General features: G+C 38.1%; 1 protein-coding gene across 1 annotated transcript in view; it reads right to left on the bottom strand.

Annotated features, from left to right (window-relative positions):
• The window catches only part of AOPEP (aminopeptidase O (putative)), a 175,058-nt gene extending 152,314 nt beyond the window's left edge, over positions 1-22,744 (bottom strand). Inside the window, exons 1-4 of the mRNA XM_059492960.1 lie at positions 21,939-22,744; positions 14,793-14,959; positions 8,480-8,642; positions 3,815-4,063 (exon numbers count right to left, since the gene is read on the bottom strand). Of these exons, the coding sequence (XP_059348943.1) occupies positions 3,815-4,063; positions 8,480-8,642; positions 14,793-14,959; positions 21,939-22,744 (1,385 nt within the window). The remainder of the gene's footprint in view (positions 1-3,814; positions 4,064-8,479; positions 8,643-14,792; positions 14,960-21,938) is intronic.
• Between the last annotated feature and the right edge of the window lie 293 nt (positions 22,745-23,037).

The following is a 23,037-nucleotide window of genomic DNA, read 5'->3' on the forward strand; positions in this document are numbered from 1 at the left end:
AACATACTTATACTTTTAATCCGATTTTAACCTCTTAGTTCTCTGAGTGCATAAATTATATGCACCTTTCAATGCAGTGTATGGTCAAGGATCTCTTCCATGAACAACCTAATTAGAATCTCTAGGGCCTTGTAGTCTGACACACTTCCCTACTCCTTTTACTCCAATTCACTCTCTTCTGCTAGTGAAAGAACTTAAAATTAGATAACTAACTGCTGTTACATGTTCATGAGATTCTCAACATTCTAGAGAAGGCATTGAATCTCAGGCTTTTAAGCTACTTAAATTTGGCACACAATGCTTTTAATTTCTGTACAGTTCAATGTAATATCACCAACAAAGAAGTGTAGGCCACATCATGCTTTTACTAGCATGAATTTAGGAGAAACTATACAGAATCACTTAAATTAAAACAGTGTAAAATTAAAGTGTGCAAAACTAAACCCTCCATCTTCAAAGATCTATAGGAAGAAAGAGGAAATTATTTTTATATTTCCTCTATAAATATATTTCCATACACAAGTTCATAGAAAATTTAAAAACACAGGAAAATATGAACAGAAAACACAAGTACAATGAATATGCTTTCAACTATGGTTTTGCTCATAATGCAACTGTCAGACTTCAAGAGAAATGCAGCTGACCCACAGTAGCTGCCACTGAAATAGGCAGTTCAAAACACCTAATTAGATAATTCTAATATGATAGTGCAAGAACTATCATAATTTCATACCACAATCTAATGTGTTGGGGAAACATCTCTCCTAAATAAGAAGAAGCATTTTGAGATGCGAAAAACACAGTAAGTATAATTAATGGAGGAACAAAGAAAAGTACCAAATGCCGCAAAACCCTAATACTTCAGGTAATTACTAAAATTCATGTCTGTTTCCTATCCTGGTAGACAGGAGTCCAATTAGAGTTCTCATAACAACAGCTTCTATGTGCTGGCATGCTGTATTATGTTTGTACTGCTACAGATAGACTAGAAGATAAAAAAATAAACACTATAGCAACCTTTTTAATCCAAGGTAATAGCTAACTTTTTTTTCTTTGCATGGGTTTTGACATGGATTTGCACACAGCTTATTGTTAGCTTAAGCAATTTAGGCAATTATCATTGCATGCATAGGAATTAACCATTTAAGTTGCTACATACACAGAAGCTTCTATTGGAGAAATCACATACAACAAGAACAAATGAGCTATTATGAATCACTTAATCTTCTGCCCAAATACAACTTGACATTTAAACATCTTAAATTAGTTCTTACATTAGTTAAATTTTTAAAAATTTGTATGTGTTTGGCTTGATGCACTGTTAAATGACAGGCATCAGGAAGTATGCACACCCCTTCTTTCATCCTTATTTTCAATAATATCAATTGCTTGGAACTGACAGTGGTTAGATGAAGCATAGGGGAATAAAAGCACAGCTTTTTCTCATGTCCTTCACAAATAAAACACAATTATAGTGTTCTGAACACGTAGTCTGGACTCAGATAATGACAGATGGTTTTGCAACACAATTCTCTGCAGGTACCTTTTTCCTATAAATTCTGGTAAAGGTACATGCAGAGAAGGCATTGAAAATTTCCCATAGAGAAACAGCATATCAACAACTAAATCATAAAGATTTCTCCTACTGTACTGTGCTGTAATTTTGGCCCAGACATCACTCTCTGCTTTCTCTTTCATTTTGAACTATTTGTGTGTCTTGCCTTTCAGGATTCCACAGATCCCTGCTCTTATCTCACAGCTAAGTCAAATGGCTGGATTCTTTCCCAATTATAGCAAGGCCCTGTGCCAACCCTTTAGTACCATGCCTTTGAAGTCACAGAAGACTGCTGAGGAGCAGCAAATTTCATATGGCTTAAAGAATATGGCACACAGTACCACACTGCACTTCAAATCAAACCACCAGGCAAAGAATGAAGAACCTGTGGTAGGAGCACAAACCAACTTGATGCCTTCATTGAGTGAAGAACTATCATTGAAAACTCAGTAACCAGCAAAAGGGATCTAGAAAGCAGCGAGCCTTATATGACAGAGAAGGGTGACTGAATGCTAAAATTTTACATTTTCTAGATCTAGATGAAATATAAAAAGCAAGTAAACTTCTACTAAAACCTATACAATATTGTAAATGTGCCAACATAATTTTTGACTTCTAACCCAAAAGAGGATTGCAAGAGGAAAGATATAGGAAAAAAAAGTCTACAGCTTGAAAGGGCCAGTCCAATCAGCTAAAGGTTATAAGACTGGGTATAGTCACCAGGAATTTGGTGACTTTAACCAGACAGGTTAAAGTCACCAGGATTTGGTTTCACCATGGGACCCGCTTTGTGAAACCTGGCCTGCTGACAGGGTCCATTGGTCAGAGAAGGGTAAAAGCATCTTCAGTCCTAGGTTTGCCAGGTTGGAGAAGGTAGCTTTAAACTAAAGTTGCTGGGGAAGGGGAACTTCAATCCACCACACTGATATTATGCACAGAGCCTGGAGAGAGGTCACAGGTCAGCACAAGGGCACCTGCAGAGCACCACGAAAGAATTTCATCCAATAAGCCAGTTTCCTCAAGGGCCCAACTTAAAAGCCTCCATGCTAATGCATGCAGCATGGGGAACAAACACGGCCTGCAAGGCCGTGATCTTATTGGTATCAGTGAAGTTCCCAGTGACTGGAAAAGGAAATACAACCCCCATTTTTAGAAAGGTACAGAAGGATGACCTGGGGAACTACAGGCCAGCCAGTCTCTACTCAAGGTCCAGAAAAGCATGGAGTAGATCCTTCTGGAAACTATGCCAAGGCACATCAAGATAAAGAGGTGATTGGTGACAGCCAATATGGCTGTACTACTGACAAATCATGCCTGAGAAGTTTGGTGGCTTTCTAAGATGGGGTTACAACAGCGGTGGACAAGGGAAAAGAAACTGATGTCATCTACTTGAATGAAAACCATTGGACAGTGTCCTGCACAATATCTTTGTCCCTAAAATGGAGACAGTTTATGGAAGGACCACTCAGTGGATAAGGAATTGGTTGGATGGTCACGCTCAAAAGGGTTGCAGTGAATGACTCATTGTCCAAGAGGAGAACAGTGAGGAGTGGTATCCTCAGGGGTCAGTAATGGGACTGGCCCTGTTCAGTATATTTTTAACAGACGCAGACAATGGGATCAAATGCACACAGCCAGTTTGCTGATGACACCAATCTGAGTGGTACAGTCAAATCTCTGGAGGGAACAGATGCCATTCAGAGCATCCATTCAAGCCTGGATGGGCTTGGTACATGGACGGGCTTGAAAACCTTCACAGGCTTTAAAACCTTCACAATTCCATGAAAACTTGATAATATAATCCTTACTATTTGCCCTCTGCTTCTGAAGATAAGTGTTTGACTAGAAACCCACACTTTGGAAATGCTTGTGAAGAAACCCTAGATTTGGATTTCAACATACTACTATTCTGTCAAAATATAAGGCTAAAATCAATGCCAAAAGAAAACAAGACAATGACATCAAGTATTTAGATCAACAGAACAAACTAAAGAACTTCAGTTTGACAAATGTAAAAGTTTACACCCGCATTTCTAATAAGCTTAAATTTCCCTTCCCTATGCCCGGTAAAAACTAAAATTAAAGGTCACAAAGGAGGCAAACAAACCTACTCACATGAAGTTAGAACAAGAGTTTTAAGTTTGGTTTAAGAAAAATAGCTCAGCAACTTTATATTGACAGCAACTTGACACTCTTAACTAGCTGGTAAGAAAGAGTCTAACAAAATACAGCAGATTGAATACTAATAAGTTTCTTTACCTAGCCATTCCCAGGCTGGAAAAGTTGGAAGGAACTATCAGAACATCAAGCCTGGAAAAGGGGTGGGTACCCAGTGTGGCATAAGCAGCTGAGAGGCACTGAGGAACTAGCTGAAGCAAATATTCTTCACAGCTTTCCATAAGGCACCAGGGAGCAAAGACTCTATAAGGAATGACTGCTTGCAACCTGGCAGCAGCATTTTGGAAACGGCAGGGATATTCCACATGACCACAGATTTCTTCCTGCCACCTGAAAATAGAAAACAAAACAAAACAATACTTAATTGCGTTATCAGAAATGTGCACAACTAACTATGCTAAGACAAGGATATTCTCTGGACATCAGAATGACAGAATTAATTTCCATAGAATCAGCTCATTTGCATCCTCACCCAGTTCACATGTGCAGGTCATTGAAACACTCATTACTACATCTAAGTAGAACTCATAACTAATGAGAGAGACTAGTCATGCCCTGTTTTTATAACAGATATGTATCAAAAGAATAAGTGCTCAAAATATATGTAAAAAGAACCAATAAGAATACAAAAATATTTACTCTGAAAATTCCTATTCAAACTTGGCTATGAAAATAAAATTCTATGCATATTAATATAACATTAATACAAGTATTTTAGGTTCAATTGCAATATAATTCCAGGAGGGGTTTTTTCTGTTGTTGTTTTTACTAAAATTCTCCAAAAGTTTCAAGTAATTTTTTTATTATTATTAAGTAAAAAAACCCAGTATAGGCCTATCATGCTAGACATTCAATAGTACCACATAAGGCCAACCTCACTTTATAGAACTTTTACAGGATATTTAGAGCTCTAGCTAGAAGAAAGGAGGGGTAAATCAAATCCTTTCTAAACACTGAGTCATATACCTTCACAAAAAGTTATCTGCCCAAATAGATTCTTATCTAAACAGAAATCAGCTTCATGTTTTCACTTGTTAGCCTATGTTCTCTCCAGTGCACAGCCTCTCCTTGGTTTGAAACTTCAGTTTAAATAATCTAGTTCTACAATGCCTCAACAGGCAAAGCACCTAGCATTGCTCAAAGCACTTTTGCTTGGAAGATTGTGCTGACACAGAAAACAAAATGATGACATGTAGAAAAGGATGAGATTTGGCTGAAGTATTAACACTCTAGCACCTTACATAAGTCTTTCTGTCAAAGAAGTGGACTCTGTGTCCTTTCATTGACTGCATATGCAAAGAATCCACATCCATTGCACACAATTTTTACAAGGGTGGTTTAATCTAGTATATTTCTACTCTAAAACAATGTCACTTTGCATTTTATTATCAGAGTTGAGATTAGGCAGGAACATGAAAGCTAGCACTATATCTCTTATAAAGATTGCCAATTCCTTAATGACCACAAGGATATAAAAAGTTATAAACATCATATCTCCATTTAACATTTACTTTGATACAGCCTCCTTAGGTCAAACTCACTGGCACCTGGACACAAATTACATTACACATTTCAACAGTTTCTTTCACAATTCCTTTCTTTTCCTGCTACCCTAGACTATCTCCACTACCTTATCTGAGACACATGCCTAACATTCTATTAACAATGAGCCAGAATAATCTTTTGCACCAAAATCAATAAATAAATTAATAATTAATAATCAATAAATAAATAAATTCCTATTACCAAATGTGCTGTATTTTGGAGAGGAGTACATCTTCAGCTTATTCTTGCAGAGGCAGTCGTATTATAAACATATAAGTAGCAAAGAAATAAGCACAAAGCAATTTCTAGAAGCTCATCAAACCTATAAATTATTTCAAAATTAGAACGGATATTTCTTAATGATCCTATGTAAAGAAATTGTTTTTTCTCAAGATTAATTAGCATTTTTTAACCAAAATCAGTCAAGCTGCAAACTGTTAGAATAATTTAATTTTAAATTCCGACAAAAACATCCATTTTAAGTCCTCAAGTTCCAATGTCTCAGTGGTTCCACTGTCTTAATGCTAACAAAGTATTTTTCAAAACAGCTGTCTAAAAGACAAGTATTTTTCCAGCAAAGTTTCAAACTGAGTAACAGGAAAATGTTAAACACTTAAATAATAAAGTTTAAAAAATTAATAAATAATGAAGTTAACTATATAAGAACTTATAACCCAAATCACCTTCTACAATAAAATAACAATTTCTGTTGATGTGGGAAGAGTAGTGGACCTTGTTTGCCCGGACTTTTGCAAACCATTGGCCACAGACAAACAGGCAACATACAAACTGGATAGCTGGTCTGCAAGATGGGTGCAAAAACTGATGCACAGGGCACACTCAGGGAGTGGTGATCAGTGGTTTTCACTAAGGCTGGCAGCTTGTCACATGTGGAGTTCCCCAAGAAATTGTGTTGGGCCCACACTGTTCAACATCTTCACAAACATTCTGGGTGATGGATTTGAAAGCGCTCTCACCAGGTTTGCTGCTGAGGTGGACACATCAGAAGGGAGAGGCATCTCAGACACCTGTACAGGCTGAAAGGGTGGGGCTGGCTAGAGCAGTGTGAGGTGCAGCAGGGACAAGGGCACAGCCCTGCACCTGGGGGGGCACCTGTGACCTGCCTGTCTGGGGAGCAGCCTTGCTGAAAGGGACACGGAGGTTCAGGGGACAATCTCCTGACCACGAGTCACCAGTGGCACTGCAGCTACGAGGGCAACCAGGCCCTGGGCTGCAGCTGCAGGGGCTCTGCTGGCAGACCAGGACAGAGTGGATCAGCACCGCTGGCAGACAGGGACAGAGGGATCAGCACCCCTGGCACACGGGGACAGAGGGATCAGCACCCCTGGCACACAGGGACAGAGGGATCAGCATCCCTGGCACACAGGGACAGGGTGGATCAGCACCCCTGGCACACAGGGACAGGGTGGATCAGCACCCCTGGCACACAGGGACAGAGGGATCAGCAGCCCTGGCACACAGGGACAGGGTGGATCAGCACCCCTGGCACACAGGGACAGAGGGATCAGCAGCCCTGGCACACAGGGACAGAGGGATCAGCAGCCCTGGCACACAGGGACAGGGTGGATCAGCACCCCTGGCACACAGGGACAGAGGGATCAGCACCCCTGGCACACAGGGACAGGGTGGATCAGCAGCCCTGGCACACAGGGACAGGGTGGATCAGCAGCCCTGGCACACAGGGACAGAGGGATCAGCAGCCCTGGCACACAGGGACAGGGTGGATCAGCACCCCTGGCACACAGGGACAGGGTGGATCAGCACCCCTGGCACACAGGGACAGGGTGGATCAGCACCCCTGGCACACAGGGACAGAGGGATCAGCACCCCTGGCACACAGGGACAGGGTGGATCAGCAGCCCTGGCACACAGGGACAGAGGGATCAGCAGCCCTGGCACACAGGGACAGAGGGATCAGCAGCCCTGGCACACAGGGACAGGGTGGATCAGCAGCCCTGGCACACAGGGACAGAGGGATCAGCAGCCCTGGCACACAGGGACAGGGTGGATCAGCACCCCTGGCACACAGGGACAGGGTGGATCAGCACCCCTGGCACACAGGGACAGGGTGGATCAGCAGCCCCGAGCACGGCTCCTCGGGCAGTGCCCGCGGGAAGCAGAGCCTCTCCTGCTGGGCTTCACAATTCAAGGAAGACACAAAAATGAACAAAGGGCTGCAGAACCTGCCCTGTGAGGAAAGACAGAGGGAGCTCCAGGGAAGAGGAAAGAGAACCTCATCACAGTGTTTCAGTACTTGAAGGGCATCTACAAAGGGCATAGAGTCGCTCTCTTCACAAGGAGCCACATGGCCAGACAAGGGCCAATGGGTGTTAGATATCTTTATCTAAGCTCCTCCCCACGAAAGAATGGACCAGATGAACTTTCAAGGTCCATTACAACCTGGGTTATTCTGTGGTGCTACGATACGAATTTGAAAAGGTGAGAGTAATATATGAGGAAATCAAGTCCCACGTCTGAGACTTCTGCTAACTAAGGTGAATACATGTGAAAGCAAATGGTATTTTTCCAGAAGCTTGTTTTCTGTCTTCAAATCTTATTTTCAGGCATATATTGTTCTGCTCATCTACCACTCTGTCATAATTCAAACTTAATGAGTTTTAACTAGACTGGGAGAAGGAATAGATGTGTCCAAAATAATTACATTTCTACTAGTTTGGTCAAAATCAGCTAAGAATCATTGGTCCAACTCTATTTTATGGGACCACTGTACTAGATCTTTCATGTACCTGGTCATTTCACATCACCCCAGGCAAACCACTGCACAGGCCAGCTCTAACTGGGCAATGAGACTGGAGCAGAACAAAAAAGTAGGCGATATTATAGTAGGAGTCATTAGGTATCCAGAATGGACTGAGTCAAGTATTTTAAGAAACAAGACAGCACCTGGCATTGCTGCAGCAGAGTGTTAAGTATACAGGATACAAATCTAGCAGACAGTGGAATTTACAAACCCTGTTGCTCACTAAGTAGCAAAACATAAAAAGAACCACTCCCATGAAATAATGCCTTTGGAATTATTTTCCTGTCAAGATTTTTCTGTTCAGATTAAACAAATTCTGCTTTGATTCCTGTGCCAATATGACTCATTTTTACATTCCACAGAGTAAATGGAAATGCTACCCATACATTTAATTTTTCAATAATATTATAAACACCAACCTTAAATCAGTTTGTGATGATGGCAAGGAAAATTCAGTGTTTGTTCCAATAGCAGCTTTTTGTTTGAAGGACTGCTGTTTAACTTCCTGCCAGCACCCCACAGCAATAGTGAAGGTGGATGCTGGCATTGGCATAGACACATAGTAGTACCAGCTCAAGATACCTGTAAACAAAAGAACAATTGTACAGACTCATGAGTCTTACAGCACATGTTAGGTACTTGACATTTTCATGTACTTGAGATTTTGGGCCAAACCTCCCACCTTACATCCTGGTATTTTTGCGGAGGAAATAAAAATAATTGCATTGAGAAATATAAGAACAGTTGTATGTAACCACCCCGGATTCTGTGTTCTATCTACTTACACCTGCAACTTTGCTCTTTCTGCTGATGTCTTTACCTGTAAATAAATCATCCATAAGTGGGATGTTATTAATGCAACTTAACATGATTGTACTGTCACTACCCAAGAATTACATCAGACATGAAATCTAGTAACACCTTTAAATACACAATATTAAAATTTAACTCTTTCAGCCTTGTATCTACTGTCTTATGATTTTGTCTTGTCTGTGTTATTATTTCAGACAACCCAAAATCTTTCCTTTGTGTTCTGAGCAGTACCAAACTGATAGGCAAGTTCTAACAAATAACACTAATGTTTGTGAATTGGACCCAGCTATTTGAGGTATGTAATATATCAACCAGGCAGTAAGAAATCAAGGCTGATGAGATATTACCTAAGTCAGCAACTTGGCCATGTTACCCCATGAGGGTGCTAAAACAAGACAAGAATCTATTAGAAAGTAAAAATATGCTAAGTTCTATCATTACGAGAACAGAATGTGGGGAGACAAGGAGTATGGCATAGGATTATTGTATGTACAAACACATTTTTATAAGGTGGATGCTTTAGAACAGCATACTTTCCATTAATACAAATGTTGCTTAGATTTTCTCTTTGTCCCTTTAAAAAGGATATAGCTTAAGAATCACATTCATGTATTAATTTATGGTCATAACACAGTTACTACACCATACTAGCAGATTCATTATCTTGAAGTGAGCCTAGCATGAGTTACAATCCGATGAATCATGTGCAAATAACTGTAGCTAGGGCAACATGAAAACATACAAACTTCAGTTATTTTGAGAGAACCTTAGTACTTGTTATTTTGCAAAAGTACTCTGACTAGGACTATGATACACTACCAAAAGGAAAAAAAAAAAAAAAAGAAAAAAAACACAACTAAGTGGAAACCCCAAGGCACAGAGGAAAGGAAATAGACAACTGCTACAAAGCATCACTTGATTTCCTACCTTAATGACCTAAGAAGGTCAGGCTGTCCAAAGGAAGAACAAAAAAAAAAATCTTTAGTTTAGCCTTGACAAGTTTTCCACCTTCTATTTAGTATGACAAAGCAATACCATTAGTGAAGTCTTCTGGGAGGTAGATAAAGTCTTTGCCTCTTATATGCACTAGAAACCATTCATACTCCTTCACCCCATTCCACTTTAGGCAACATCCATCAAAAACCTTTTGTCAGTATTGTCAGGTGAACATATATTACTCTTCTAATTTTCCTAAGCTCCTGTCAGTATGTAAGCAGAATGGACTTATTTGCTCCAAACACATTAAGAATAAGGAGGATAACTTTGCCAAATTTCACTCCGCCTTTTGTTTTTTGATTATTATTAACTTAACAAAACTACAAATAAGCCAAGACAAGCAAATTCCACCTTGAGAGAAAAAGGTCATCCATGGCAGCAACAACATATTATTTCAGAATACCAAATTCCTGATGTACAGAGTGTCATTGATAGACACTGGGCTAAAGGCCCAAGCCTACACAGTTGTTACTGTAGTTAATAACAACTTTGCCATTAACTTACATACATACAGGACAAGGCTCAGAGGTTCTGCACTTAGTGTAACATCTAAATGCTATAAAATATTACTAAAAGCTCCATGTAGTTATGTTAATTGTAAAAACTTTAGAATTAAATAGCATCAGAGAAAGCTGTAATTGAAAAGCTGTCATGTGTTTTCAACTATGTTCTGAAAAAGGCATGGAAGTCAAAAAGCTGTTATAGAAAACTGTTCCAAATGGCACGAGGTATAAAGGAGAAGGCTCTCACAACCGTGAGATTGTCTAAAAGGAACGGGTGTTGGCCTGTGCTAGGTAGAGATCAGAGAGTGTTACAGTGAGAAACAAGTTTAGTAAGACAGGCTAGAGCAAGTAAGATGGTTTTTTTCCCTAAAAAACACTCCACAAACAGCTTGAACAGAATAGAATGTCGAAAAGGCAAGGCAATCAGATTAACAGTCCAGAGAGAAGAACAGCGTGTACTGCATTCAGAAATCTATACAAATTAGCAAGGAGCAGAATATTTAGAGCTGACCTGATGCAAAAAGAGTGAAGGTACCAAAGCTCCTTTTACTTTGCAAGGATTTTAGAAATCATGTGAACTATGGATCCTCCTAGAGCAAGATCCAAGTGTTACAATGTCTCTGCATATCTACCCAGGGCTCAGTCCACTTCCTGCAACGCTTTTTGATGTCAAGAACTATGTAGAATACCAACATATTTGTCCTACAGCTGTTGACTGAAATCACATGCATGGGCATGACAAGTGAGTTCTCCCTATAGAACCATAGAATCCTTCAGGTTGAGAAACAGTGCATTTCCTGATCAGTGACTGAAAAGGTCTTTTTATGGGCAGAAGTTCCCTCTGGAGAGAACCATGAAGCATTGTCTGAAAGACAGCTCAACTAACTCAAGTAATCTTGTGTCTCTCTCACTACTGGTAAAATTGTCTCCCAGCCTGAACTCTCCCATAACTTCACTTCCTTCCTTACACTGTTTTCACATCAGGGGACTTTGTTTTGTTTTTTCCTTCATCTGTATCCTATGATCTATACCAGCACATAGATTGGGATTGTAAACTTCACTCAACTCCTTTTTGCTGCTCTCCCCATCCTCTGGCTGCATTGTGCTTTTCAGTGTCAGCCTTGGAGACAGCTCCATCTCTAGGGTAACAGAAAACAGTGCAGCTGAAACGTGGTTTTCTTTACCAAACACGGCATTTCGTACCATAAAAACATCTTCCAACTAAGTGAGAACACATTGGGCAAAACAAAAGGTTGGGCTGGGATTAGTCCGTGGGAAAAATAGATCACCCCAGTCCTTGCACTTGTAATGTAATTTTAAAACAACTTGATTCTTACACATACTTCTTTTAGGCAATTATAATATTTTGTTATTTTCCTGACCTGTAATTCTGATTTGTTTTTTTGAAAAGCAAATCTATTGTGTCATAACTGCACTAATCATGCAGCAACAATCACCTATTCTATGAGTTAAAAGTGAAAAACTTTCCATGCAAATATTTAACAAGAGCAGGAATTTATGTAATTACTTCCTAGAATTTTTAATGCATTCAGCTATCTTTGAGATCACTAAAATTGTTTGAGTTTTATAGAGTTCATTATAACTGAAAAAATGCCAAAGGTATATCTGTTAATGCCAGATGCAAGCACATTATGAACATTTTTACTTACCAGTATATTTTTTGTCAAATAGCTTGCACTAACACAAACACCACAAAATACAGCTGATGTTTACTGTTTACTAAAACCCACAAAGTTTGACTACCTCTACAGAAAAGGAGAAATAGCCCAACAGCAACAGATATACTAATTTATATATTATCTAGTGCTAATACATAAACATGCAGCTAAATAAGTAGTTATGTAAAAAACTACTCTCTGGCTGGAGCACCAGGCCTAAGAACCCTCCAGCTTTCAGAAACTCTTTGTGACTTGTAGGGATTTCTTGATCTCATCTGAAAACCAGAACTCCTCACAGAGCTCCCTCACATTCATGCCAGAGCATTAGTTCAGCACTGGGTCAGAGGGATGAGTAGCACATGACAAGCTCTCAACTACCATGCTGCAGACCCTGATACATCCTGGAGATAACCAACACAAGTACTGCACTCTTTTGTTTCGCCTTGTGGACAGTGAGGAGCAGAAGCAAAGGAAACAGTAGTGTAGTTAGCAGCAAAGGTTGCTGCTGCTAACTAAATCTAGCACTCTGGTTTTTTTTACCAGTGTACTCCTCACTCACGATGCAGGTGTCAAAACAAGATCAAGGATTGCACAGTAGTAGAGTAACCACACAAAAAGCGAGCCAGTCCGTTTCACACTTAATGGCTGAGAATCTGCTTCTTGAATATGAATTGAACAAATAGAAAGGTGCTTGTGACTAAACGTATTTGCAGCTTCTATGTATTATAGTAACGTGCTGAAGGAAAGTAAAACTGACAAATGTAGAAAAGTAAATCTGATGTTTAAACGGCTCACTTTATACACACATGTAATGCTCCTCATCAAGCTTTCTCCCAAAGGTATTAATAATTGCATTTTTCTGATCAACTTCTATAAGTACTCCATAAAGAATGCAAGGTATTTTAAGCACTTTTGGTCATACTCAAATAGTTACCATTTCTATTTGTGCAAATTTTCTTTCACTATTTTCAAACAAACCTGGGCTCCCTCTATTTCAAATGACAGGATCAACCACAGTTTTGTAGGAGGCAGAATGCAAAAGTGGCACATATGGGAGGGAACAGACTCTTGCCAAAACCTGCAAATACAAGTGGTAAATGAGGAATCTGCATATAAGAGTACACCTAGCCCAGCTATGCCCTGGATCACTGGATCCGTACATGTAGAGACGTGTCTGTGAAGCAGGATGCAGATCTCTAAAAGCTCATAGGAATCAAACTCAGATTGGTGTTCTCTTACTGTCTACCTGTCCACTGGTTTGAAATACAACTTTTAAAGGAAAAAAAAAATTCAGCTAACTTGTAATTCTATTCAAAATAAATTTATCCACAACTGCTTACCAAAATGCTAACTCATTCCAATAAATTGCATCTTTTTAAAAATAGATTTTATTAATTGTCCAGTTATGTATGATATTACAAATATGCAGCACTAGTAATAGCATACTGCATACAAACAACTTGGCAAGCCTATTTAAATTGAAGCTACCCTGGAAGGCTTTCTGTTGTGTAAAGACAAAATTTTAAGATGAATACATTTCATATACCTTCCAGAATTGCCAAACAACAAGATCTGTGTGGACAGGTTATTTAAAACAACAGAATATTTTTAAACTTTTTAACTCTTAGAGGTTATATAAATCAGAACCCATTAATTAAACTCATGAATTTTTATTCCTAAATTAATTAAGAATTTATCCAAGGCTTCAGATTAGCACTAAAATCTTGGGTTTACTTGGACTTTAAAACATTCCTCAGAATATTACCCCTTTCCCTTTTTGTCTCTGTATTAGTTTTGTAAATTTTTATCCTAGTCTGAAGTCAAGAGGGTCCTTGCTTTTTTGATGCTGAGACAGGAAAGTATTATTCTTCAAAAGAACTGAGCAGCTTATCATAGCAGTTTTCCATATTTCAGCAGCAGAGACAAACCTTGAAAGAGGCCCCATATATGGCCAAATATAACCAGACAATTCCATGAAAATGGATTAACTGATGATTCGCAAATCAAGAGACTTTCTCTATTTTTTCTGCTCAAGAATAAACCTGTCTATTTAAAGGGGAAGAGAAGACATTTTTCCCCAGAAAAGTTTAATTCTAACCTTTTATTGCATGCTATGCCTCATCAGAACTACTCACACTAGAAAATACTGACCCAGTTTGACAGATTATATCAAAACTCACAAGAACAAGACCCACTTCATTTTACGTAGAACTTACACAAGCCTTAAAAACTTCCTTCTCTGTGCAGAAAGACATTTAGATAACAAAGTACAGCCAACACAGAAGAAATCCTTGTTTGCTTACTGTTGAAAAAGATATGTTTTATCAATGCCAAAAACACCCATGGAGATCAGATTTTCAGGGCACTGACCAGATATTCTTCAGATATTCCATGTATTCCAGGCAACACATATGGCACAATGGCTGCTTCTAACCACATGCTACACTCAGACTGGAGAACTAAAACTGAAAGATAGTTATCTACCAAGGCCTGAAGTTTTTGAGAGCCTGATAAGGTTTGCATCTACAAAACTTGAATACACTGTGATTAAAATAAAGCCAATTTATGAAAAATTAAATCTAGGTTTGGAAATACAGAGGGAGAAAAAAGCAACACAGTGAAATGCAGAAATGCAAATACTTCAAATATTTATGAAGTTATCCTGAGGCCTTGAGAATTACAAGCTTGGTTTCTAATTACAAAAATATGGAAAATAATTTGCCTTGAAAAATGTATTTCACCTTCTCGAAGCTGTACTGGTTCTGCTGAGTTTTCTCCACTCATTAACACAACAAAGCCTGCAGCTGTTCGAACTGAGGCTTGCCATGTTGACAAGGCAGTTGGTGGTTCTTGGCATGGAAAGAGGGCTCTGTTGTTTATTGGTGATCCCATTGTGTAAACACATGGCCTAGATGGAAGGAAAAGAGATTGACATTGGAATTACAATATGAAAGACTGAATTAAGTTCTACATAAAAAAATCAAAGGTGCTGTCGTACTGAGGTGGTTTCTTCCTTTAACTTCAGTTCTGCAGGTACAAAGCTGTATGACATAAACTAATCAAAATACAATCTAAGTAATTAAAGACAAGAAAAGCAAGATTACTACCATACCTTCAGATTAGAAAATAGTAACTCCACTCTCTTCCCTCTCCTGTTTTTGCATGAGTCTCCCAGCCTCATATAATAGCTTCCAGTTGATCCCATAAGGTCAAAGAAGGCTTCTGAGTATCTTCTGACAATGCCATTGCAGGGCTTCCCCAACACCTGTGACACCTCCCTGCTATCATTCCAGTAGTGCTTTCACTATCATGAATCCAGTCTCCTGCATTAGCAACCTCGAGGCTCAAGCAAAATCAGCAGATCTAGTTTTGAGTCTTCCTTACTCCAAGCCTCAATAAATCCTGGCATTTTTACATTTAATCTTAAAGGTAATGCATCCTAGCTCACTTGTCTTTGGAAATTTCAGCCACAGGGCTTATAAAAAGAATTAATTTCTACCCTGTTAGCTTCAGCCTCCTTCTTGCTGCTTACATAGAAATCTTCCTTGTAGTACTGCTCTTTTTGTAATTACTCTAAATCTCCTCCCAGCCAAACCTCTCAGTCATCTACCCCTTTCCAATTTCAGCTGCAATATTTCATGACAGTAAATTTCTTATTAACCATTTAGCTGCAGTTGGGAAGGTAACAAGGCCTTTCATTAGCTCCTTCTAACTTGCTATTGCTGGTGGATGGACTTAATGATTCTTGGTTTACTTATTTTGTTTCATTTTGCAGTATTACCTAAATTCCTATTATGTGCATAACAATGCCACTTATCTTAAGAAAAAAGGCTATTTTTAAAACTATAAATTATATAAAAAATCCACAATCAATAGGTTTCTCCAGTAAAAGAAAGTCCTGAAATCATCACGTCACTACACTGAACTTTTTAAAACCTACGATATTTAAAGCTAAATATTATGGGAGCAAAATACATTACTTTGTGAACTCTTGAAGCTAAAAATATTCTGATCAGTATCTTTCATTACTTGAGTTGAAAAATTATCAAAGCACTTCAGAAAGTAGGATACAAATTGTTAGAGCAAAACTGATTTTGCAATGGCTAAAATCATAAGATTTTATTTACTCCCCTCCAAACTGCTTTTGCTTTCAAATTATTCCTTCTCCAAAGCCAACTTCAAACTATACAGAGAGAAAGAACATGGAAATACTGAGTCACAGATTAAATATACTCCAAAGATATTTTTGCCCTCTTGTCATTGCTATCTCTGCTATTGGATCCCATGGCACATTAAATTACTGTGGTTTAACTGTCTTGGCACATTAAATTACTGTGGCTTAACTAATGCAGGTCAGTTGATCTTCCAGCAAATGAGAGACGAAAGCTGCAGTTTAATTAGGCCTTATTGTTAATGCACACAAGTAGGAAAAGAAAATGGTCTAACTTCCCCCGTCATGTACCAGAGTGAAGAGAGTAGGACCTAGACATTAAGTGAAGTTCAGGTAACTGCAGTGGAGAGAAAGCCAGGTGGTTATTTCTTAAACAGTAAAACATAATGTATAGCTAAATGTAATAGACCACTAATCTGCACAGATTTTTAATTTACTTAGTTAGAATTAAACTCCTAAAACTGTATCTGTAACCTATCTGATATATAATTGGCTTTTCTCCCGTAAAAACAAAGAGTGCATGACAGTGAGTTCACAGGAAAAAAGAAGAACCTGTTTTTTCACCTTCTAGGAAGACCTGCTTACCCCTAGTAATGTTAGTCAAGAGCTAGTGGGATTATTATTTACCCTAAAACACATTCGTGCTGAGAAGACATGGAAAGCAAAAAGGAAAGGTGGGATTAATGACTACTGCTACACACATTTTCCCAATGATTAGCCATGCACAGTGAAGGCTGTTTTGCCAGGTGCCATTGGTACAATCCCCTCTTAGGAGCAGTATAGGGGATCTTCATATTCTGTACAGGGAAATGCCACAATGACAGAGAAAACTGGCAGAACAGTGCTAAACTGAATGTTATAATGCTGTGTCAAATACAATATCAACATTACAGATAATAGATGCTACCAAGAACATTTATGTCACCTGCTCTCAGAGAGCACCTTTACCTGCAGACCATAAGGTATTTTACAGATGCCAATACCATTTTGCAGATGGAGAAAATGAAACTCAGTGAACAGATATGCTTGAGAGCACTCAAGCTCCTCCTACAGGCTTAGTTCTAAGCCTCCTTGTCCAGTAGCTTTTTTTTTTCCCTAAGACATCTTAATTCTAAAATATACACACACAGGATGGTCACAAGTCTCTACCATAAAAGCCCAAGTAGAAAGTGAGTTAGGTAAGTGGAGAAAAACTGGTCACATACATAATCTCTTCAGAAGTAGGACTTCTTTCCACTCCTCACCCATATTAATACAATTTTTGACTAGGTATATTTGTTAACTTCATTATTTTCCTAAATATACCCAATTATGTCAGTCTGCTAAAAAATAGTAATGAAATAGACAGGTTGTAAATATTAAAGGAAACTATCAGAAAAACAATTATGTAAGCCTTTAGTTAGATATTTGCTATACTTGTTTTACAGCGGTAATTTCTTTTTATAGAATTGGTAATTGTGCAATGTTACTTTAGGATATCCACTGCAGCTGACAACTGTCTTTGTTTGGGGTCAGGCAGCGCAATTTCAGCACATAAGAGGACCAGAAATATAATTGTTATCCTGGTATCAATCAGTTTCTTCATTTGATCCTGAAAAAAAAAAAACAGCTAATCTAAGCACATGATAGAACAGCAAAAACAAATAATTAAGTTTAGACTGCTCTTGTCAATTGATACCTGTATTTGCCCTTTTTTAATCATTTATCTCTACTGCTCCTAGCAAGAAACTTCACAGTTCCTTTCCTCTTTATACTACCTACCCCTTCCACCCCAGTCTTTAACTTTTAATGGTCTTGTAATACTCAAATCATCTACTTATGTAATGTTTATGCCAACCATAATCTTTGCCAAGGTAGGTTTCAAGAGTTAAGGAAATTTCATGCAGCAAAAGACAGATAAGCAGAGAACTCAGAATTTTTATCTAGTTATTTGTCACACTGGAAGAACAAACATCCACAAAAGATTCATAAAACACAGGAGTGACATCTCTAGTCACTCCTTTGGAGAACTTTATGACATTAAACAAAAAAATAAAAATAAACAACAAAAAAATAGGCAAACCCTGAGTACGAAATAAATGGATTTGATATTCCTGGAAATGTAGAAGGCAATAAACAAATATATGTAAAAAATTTAAATTATCTCCATCAGTTGTCCGAACTAAAAGGAAGACTATGAGAAAAATGGGTAAATTTTCCCAAGTAAACAGCCATCCAGACTACTGGAGAAATAAAGTACTAGTTGTGGTAATGTTTGGGTTTGCCCCAAGAGGAGACTGGAGACTGTCTGTTGTTCAGTAATCTCTCTGATGAAAATTTGATTCATGCAATTGTAACTCATCAGTAGTCCTGATATCTTTACAACTCAACAAAATCAGTTCAAACCAGCTCTTGGCAGATCTCCCTCTTCCATGTAAGCCTACCCACTATACTATAATAATGTATTAACACGATCTTCAAACTAATAATAAATGTTCAGTGGCTAATTTGTTCTTTGAGCAGAAATCTGCAGACCTTGAGATGCCTGACATCAAACACTTGAAATATATTCTAAGGCTCACCCAAGTCAAACTGCTTTGCCTAATGTCTGAGGCTTTATGAAAGGAAAAGCCCACCTCAGAAACTCTATTCCCTTCCTCTATTTGAAAAATTACATTCCCTATTTCTGCAAAGGCTGTCTCCATTTAAGGATGTGAGGGGGCACCCTCCAACTACAAGGCAAATCCCTGTGAAAGCACTGCTGTTGGTAGCTGTTCCTTACTCTAAATTCCACTGTCAAAGCAGCAGGACTTTCTGGCATCTAAATCACAAGAAACGTTTTAGTCTGCCTTATCAATTTATATATCTGCAAGGTTCCAGTGACTGTCATCAGATTCCACCAGAGCAGGTATTCTTGTTTACATTTTACTGTTGAAATAATACTCATGTTCCTCATTGTCTTCCTTTTAGTTAGGACAACTAATTCAGAGGACAGAATTTATATTTTTTGCAAATATTGGTTTGTTGCCTTCCACATTTCAGGAATATCAAGTCCATTTATTTTTTACTCAGGGTTTGCCTACTTTTTTTGTTTTGATTTGATTTTTTTGGTTTTTGTTTGTTTGTGCTTATGGGGTTATTTTGTGGTTTATTTTGTTTGTTTGTTTTAATTTCCATTCTATTAATATCATTTGTTAGTCTTTAGAATTCATTGCATACCATATGAATAATCCAACAAACATCAAAATACTTCATTAATTTATCAAATATTTATATTCCCGTATTAATGTTACTGGGAACAAAATTAAACAAAGTAACAGTAGAGATTCTCCACAGTTGAGGAGAGCCTCTTAGGGTTTGGTCTGTGACCTACCAGGGTTATGGACTATCTTATTCTATCCAACCTTGCCTGTGAAGAAAACCAAATACTTTTCTTCCTGCATTTCCAGCTTCCAAGAACACAGAACAATGCTAACTCACACCACTGAAAAACCAAACATCTATTTTCATGACACATTTTATAATTTGTAGTAAATATCTTTACCTTCCAAACTATCCTCAGTAGTATTTTTCAAACACATTCCCTTCTATTCTCTTCCCTGCTGTACTTACTTTCAATTAGATTACCTCCCTAATATGCCTTATGACCCAGCTGTACGCACACCTGTGTCATCACACCAGCTTTCATAAAGTGTATTTTGGTAGGTGTCCTGGTCATACATACGTCCTTTGTACTGTCCTTTATACTTTACCTCCTTTCCTCTTTCCATTTGCACAAGTCAGCTCTGACATTGCTTTTTTTGTTTGGCCACAAAAGCTTGCACAGGGAAATACTGAAATTCTGCATGTTCAGTTCCTCTGCTAAAAACAGAAATGTGTCCTGCTGTGATAACATGTCTGTATACACATATCTGATCTTGCCTAAGCTCATCCCACAAAGCTTTGTTTCAGCTGGTGTTGTTTGTGTATTATAATACATCATTCTTTAAAACAAATAAAATGGAGCTCTTGATAAAATTGTGCATAGGCTAATTTTCAAAACATTGTACTAGTATTAAATTACAGGAAACGTTGGAAGTGGTTACACAATGTGTGTACTTTGTTATTTACTTTTCTTCAGGGTTGGAACCACAGTATAGTCTCCTTTGGCAAAAGATTTGACATCTAAAATAAAAAGAACCAGATACATAATTTGGAACAATTTGAAGAATCCTCATATGGCAATATGAGATTTATCACTATCTTTATGGGCTCATCACATACAGAATTTGATTTTAAAAAGATACCAAGAAATATTGTAATGATTATGCTATGAAAACTTATTTTCTGACAGGCATTAGTTTTTGGACTAATGTAGGCCTGATAATAAATCAGTTTGTACTATTTTATACCATCAAACTTCTGGATTCATGTCAAGCCTGCTTTTTCTGCTCCATTACTGATCCATAAAATTCTATTCATTAGTGTACAACTGCCATGAAATGCCACTAAAGTAAAAATAATGCTTTGCAGTAAAAGACTCATAAAGAGTCAAAACTGTTCATGATTTAGATGCTTAAAAGAAACACTCAAATGCTCAAACCACAGAGAGGAGGAGTCCTATACCAGCTGAGTCTTGCCAACATTAGTTAGTTGGGCACAGACATGTGATCATGGGCAATTGCTCTACCTTCACATGCAGTCAAAATTCAGAATTTTCAGATATAAGGGTACTATATCAAGTTAAATTTCCTAAACTTATACTAAAAATAACTCCTCAGGGAGTGAGGAAAAGAAGGGAAATTAATAACGAACATGACTTAGGCATTTCTGGACTTGATGGTGATTACAGATTAGTAGCAGAATTCCCTAACCACAACAATCAAAAGGCCTCATTTTCCTCATCAACACAGAAGCTAGTGAAAAGACTTAATTTATATTAATATAACTGAAATAAAAGATGACCATTTATCTTTTGACTGGGAAAGGAAAGCAAGTATTAAATTAGATCACATTTGTTCCTTTTCTTCCAACTTTGTTCCTGCTTTTTAGACATCAGAAAGAAATAACAGCCATTAAAATCCACCTTTCCACATTCCAATAAAACAATTACAGTTTTAGAAGTCAAGAGTGGATTGTAATTTCTCTTCTATAAAAGGGAAATATTCAGTACAATACCATGTCCTTTTCACTAACACTAGATATAATTGCCAATTCTTCAGTTTGCAGTTCATTTGCTATCATCAATGTTCTTAACATTATAGATGAAGAAGATTTTGAAAGCTGATTATGACAGACTAAACAGGAAAAGACTGTATTTCTAAGCTGATTACATTATTGACAAAGGACTAATTGTAATTCTATTAAATGTTACGTATATTGAACATTATGCTATGTAAGCCAGGAAGGAAAAAGAGCACAAAGTAACGTGTCAGTCATACCTTTTCTTTCCCCAAATGATAATTCTCCATTCCCTGCACACACTTACTGAAGTACACACAAGTTATTTACTCCCACCCAAAAAGACCAAACACAATCACTAAGACAGGCCTGTGATCCTCAAGTCCATTAGGGTTTCACGAGCAGAGAATTGTCTATTCTTCTACAGGACAGGAAAAGGATTCAAATCAAGGATGAAATGAAAACTGTGGAACAGTGTATTCATCATCTTCACAGTTGCTCAGCAATTATATGATTCTCCATTCTTGCACCTATTTAAATTTATTGCATACAAATCTTTCAGCAAACAGTTACATACCTGCCACTCTGGTCTGTAGTCCATGTAACAGATCTTCCCTCTGGCTTGGTTTTGTACCATATTCTTATTGCATGAGGAAAGTCCGCTGGAGACTGAATTCCTGATTTCCTTATCTCCAAGCTCCAGGTGCCAGTACTAAACAGAAGTTCCCCACAGCCAGGTGCCTGGCTACAGTGAGTAAAATAGTATAGCTGTTCCTTCCAGCGATCTGCAGGTAAAGTCACAAGTTCATGTACAATCTGATTCCGGATATTTTCCAGCTCCTTTGAAACACCAGTTAGCTTGGCAGACCTTGTAAATTTTTCAATGCCTGACACAGCAGCAACATCTAACTCTTCAACCTTTAGCACAGATAAATCACAGCAGTCCAATACCAGCAGAAAATCCTTGTTTCCATGATCCTCTATGTCATAGCAGTCCTTTGAACTAGAAATCCCAGAAGCCTGTTCATTGTTGCTATGGTTACCATTTTCATCAGAAGTAGCTTCCTCTTCTTTACCACTGACAGCAAAATCATTACATTCCGTTTTAGATGAACAAGTACTAACATTTATCATAGGAATGTGGCAGGGTTCAGATGCCCTCATTTTACAGGTTTCATCAAACTGTGACTGGCAGCATTCTTTGCCGGCACTGATGGTTTTCCTGTACTGGCTCCCAGTCTCAAAGAACAAAACTATGCTGCCTTCAATAACTTTACTTTCAAAATCTACATCCAAGTCCAATACATAGTGCTTTAAAAGCATGTAACTGGTGTTTGCCATTAAAGGCAAATCATCCTTCATGGGGTCTAGCTGTGTCTCCATGTTCACCTATTGGGCAACAGTTTTACAAAGCCTTGAACAATTCTGACATATGATGACTCCAGAAGGAGAATATTCAGTCTCCCGGTGCTAAAAATAATTTTGAATAAGATTACAGTATTGAAATTGTAGTTTATCCACCTCTTGCACTCTAAAAAAAAAAAAAAAAAAAGAAAATCATCTCACAACCATTTCTGAAATGCACTGATTCTAAATCTATTTAAAGTTCAGCTCCCTTTATGACAATAGTACAGCTAAAGGGTGATTGTATCTCCACATAATGGCATCAGACCAGA

The sequence above is a fragment of the Ammospiza nelsoni genome, chromosome Z (genome assembly GCF_027579445.1).
Source record: "Ammospiza nelsoni isolate bAmmNel1 chromosome Z, bAmmNel1.pri, whole genome shotgun sequence".
Classification (NCBI taxonomy): domain Eukaryota; kingdom Metazoa; phylum Chordata; class Aves; order Passeriformes; family Passerellidae; genus Ammospiza; species Ammospiza nelsoni.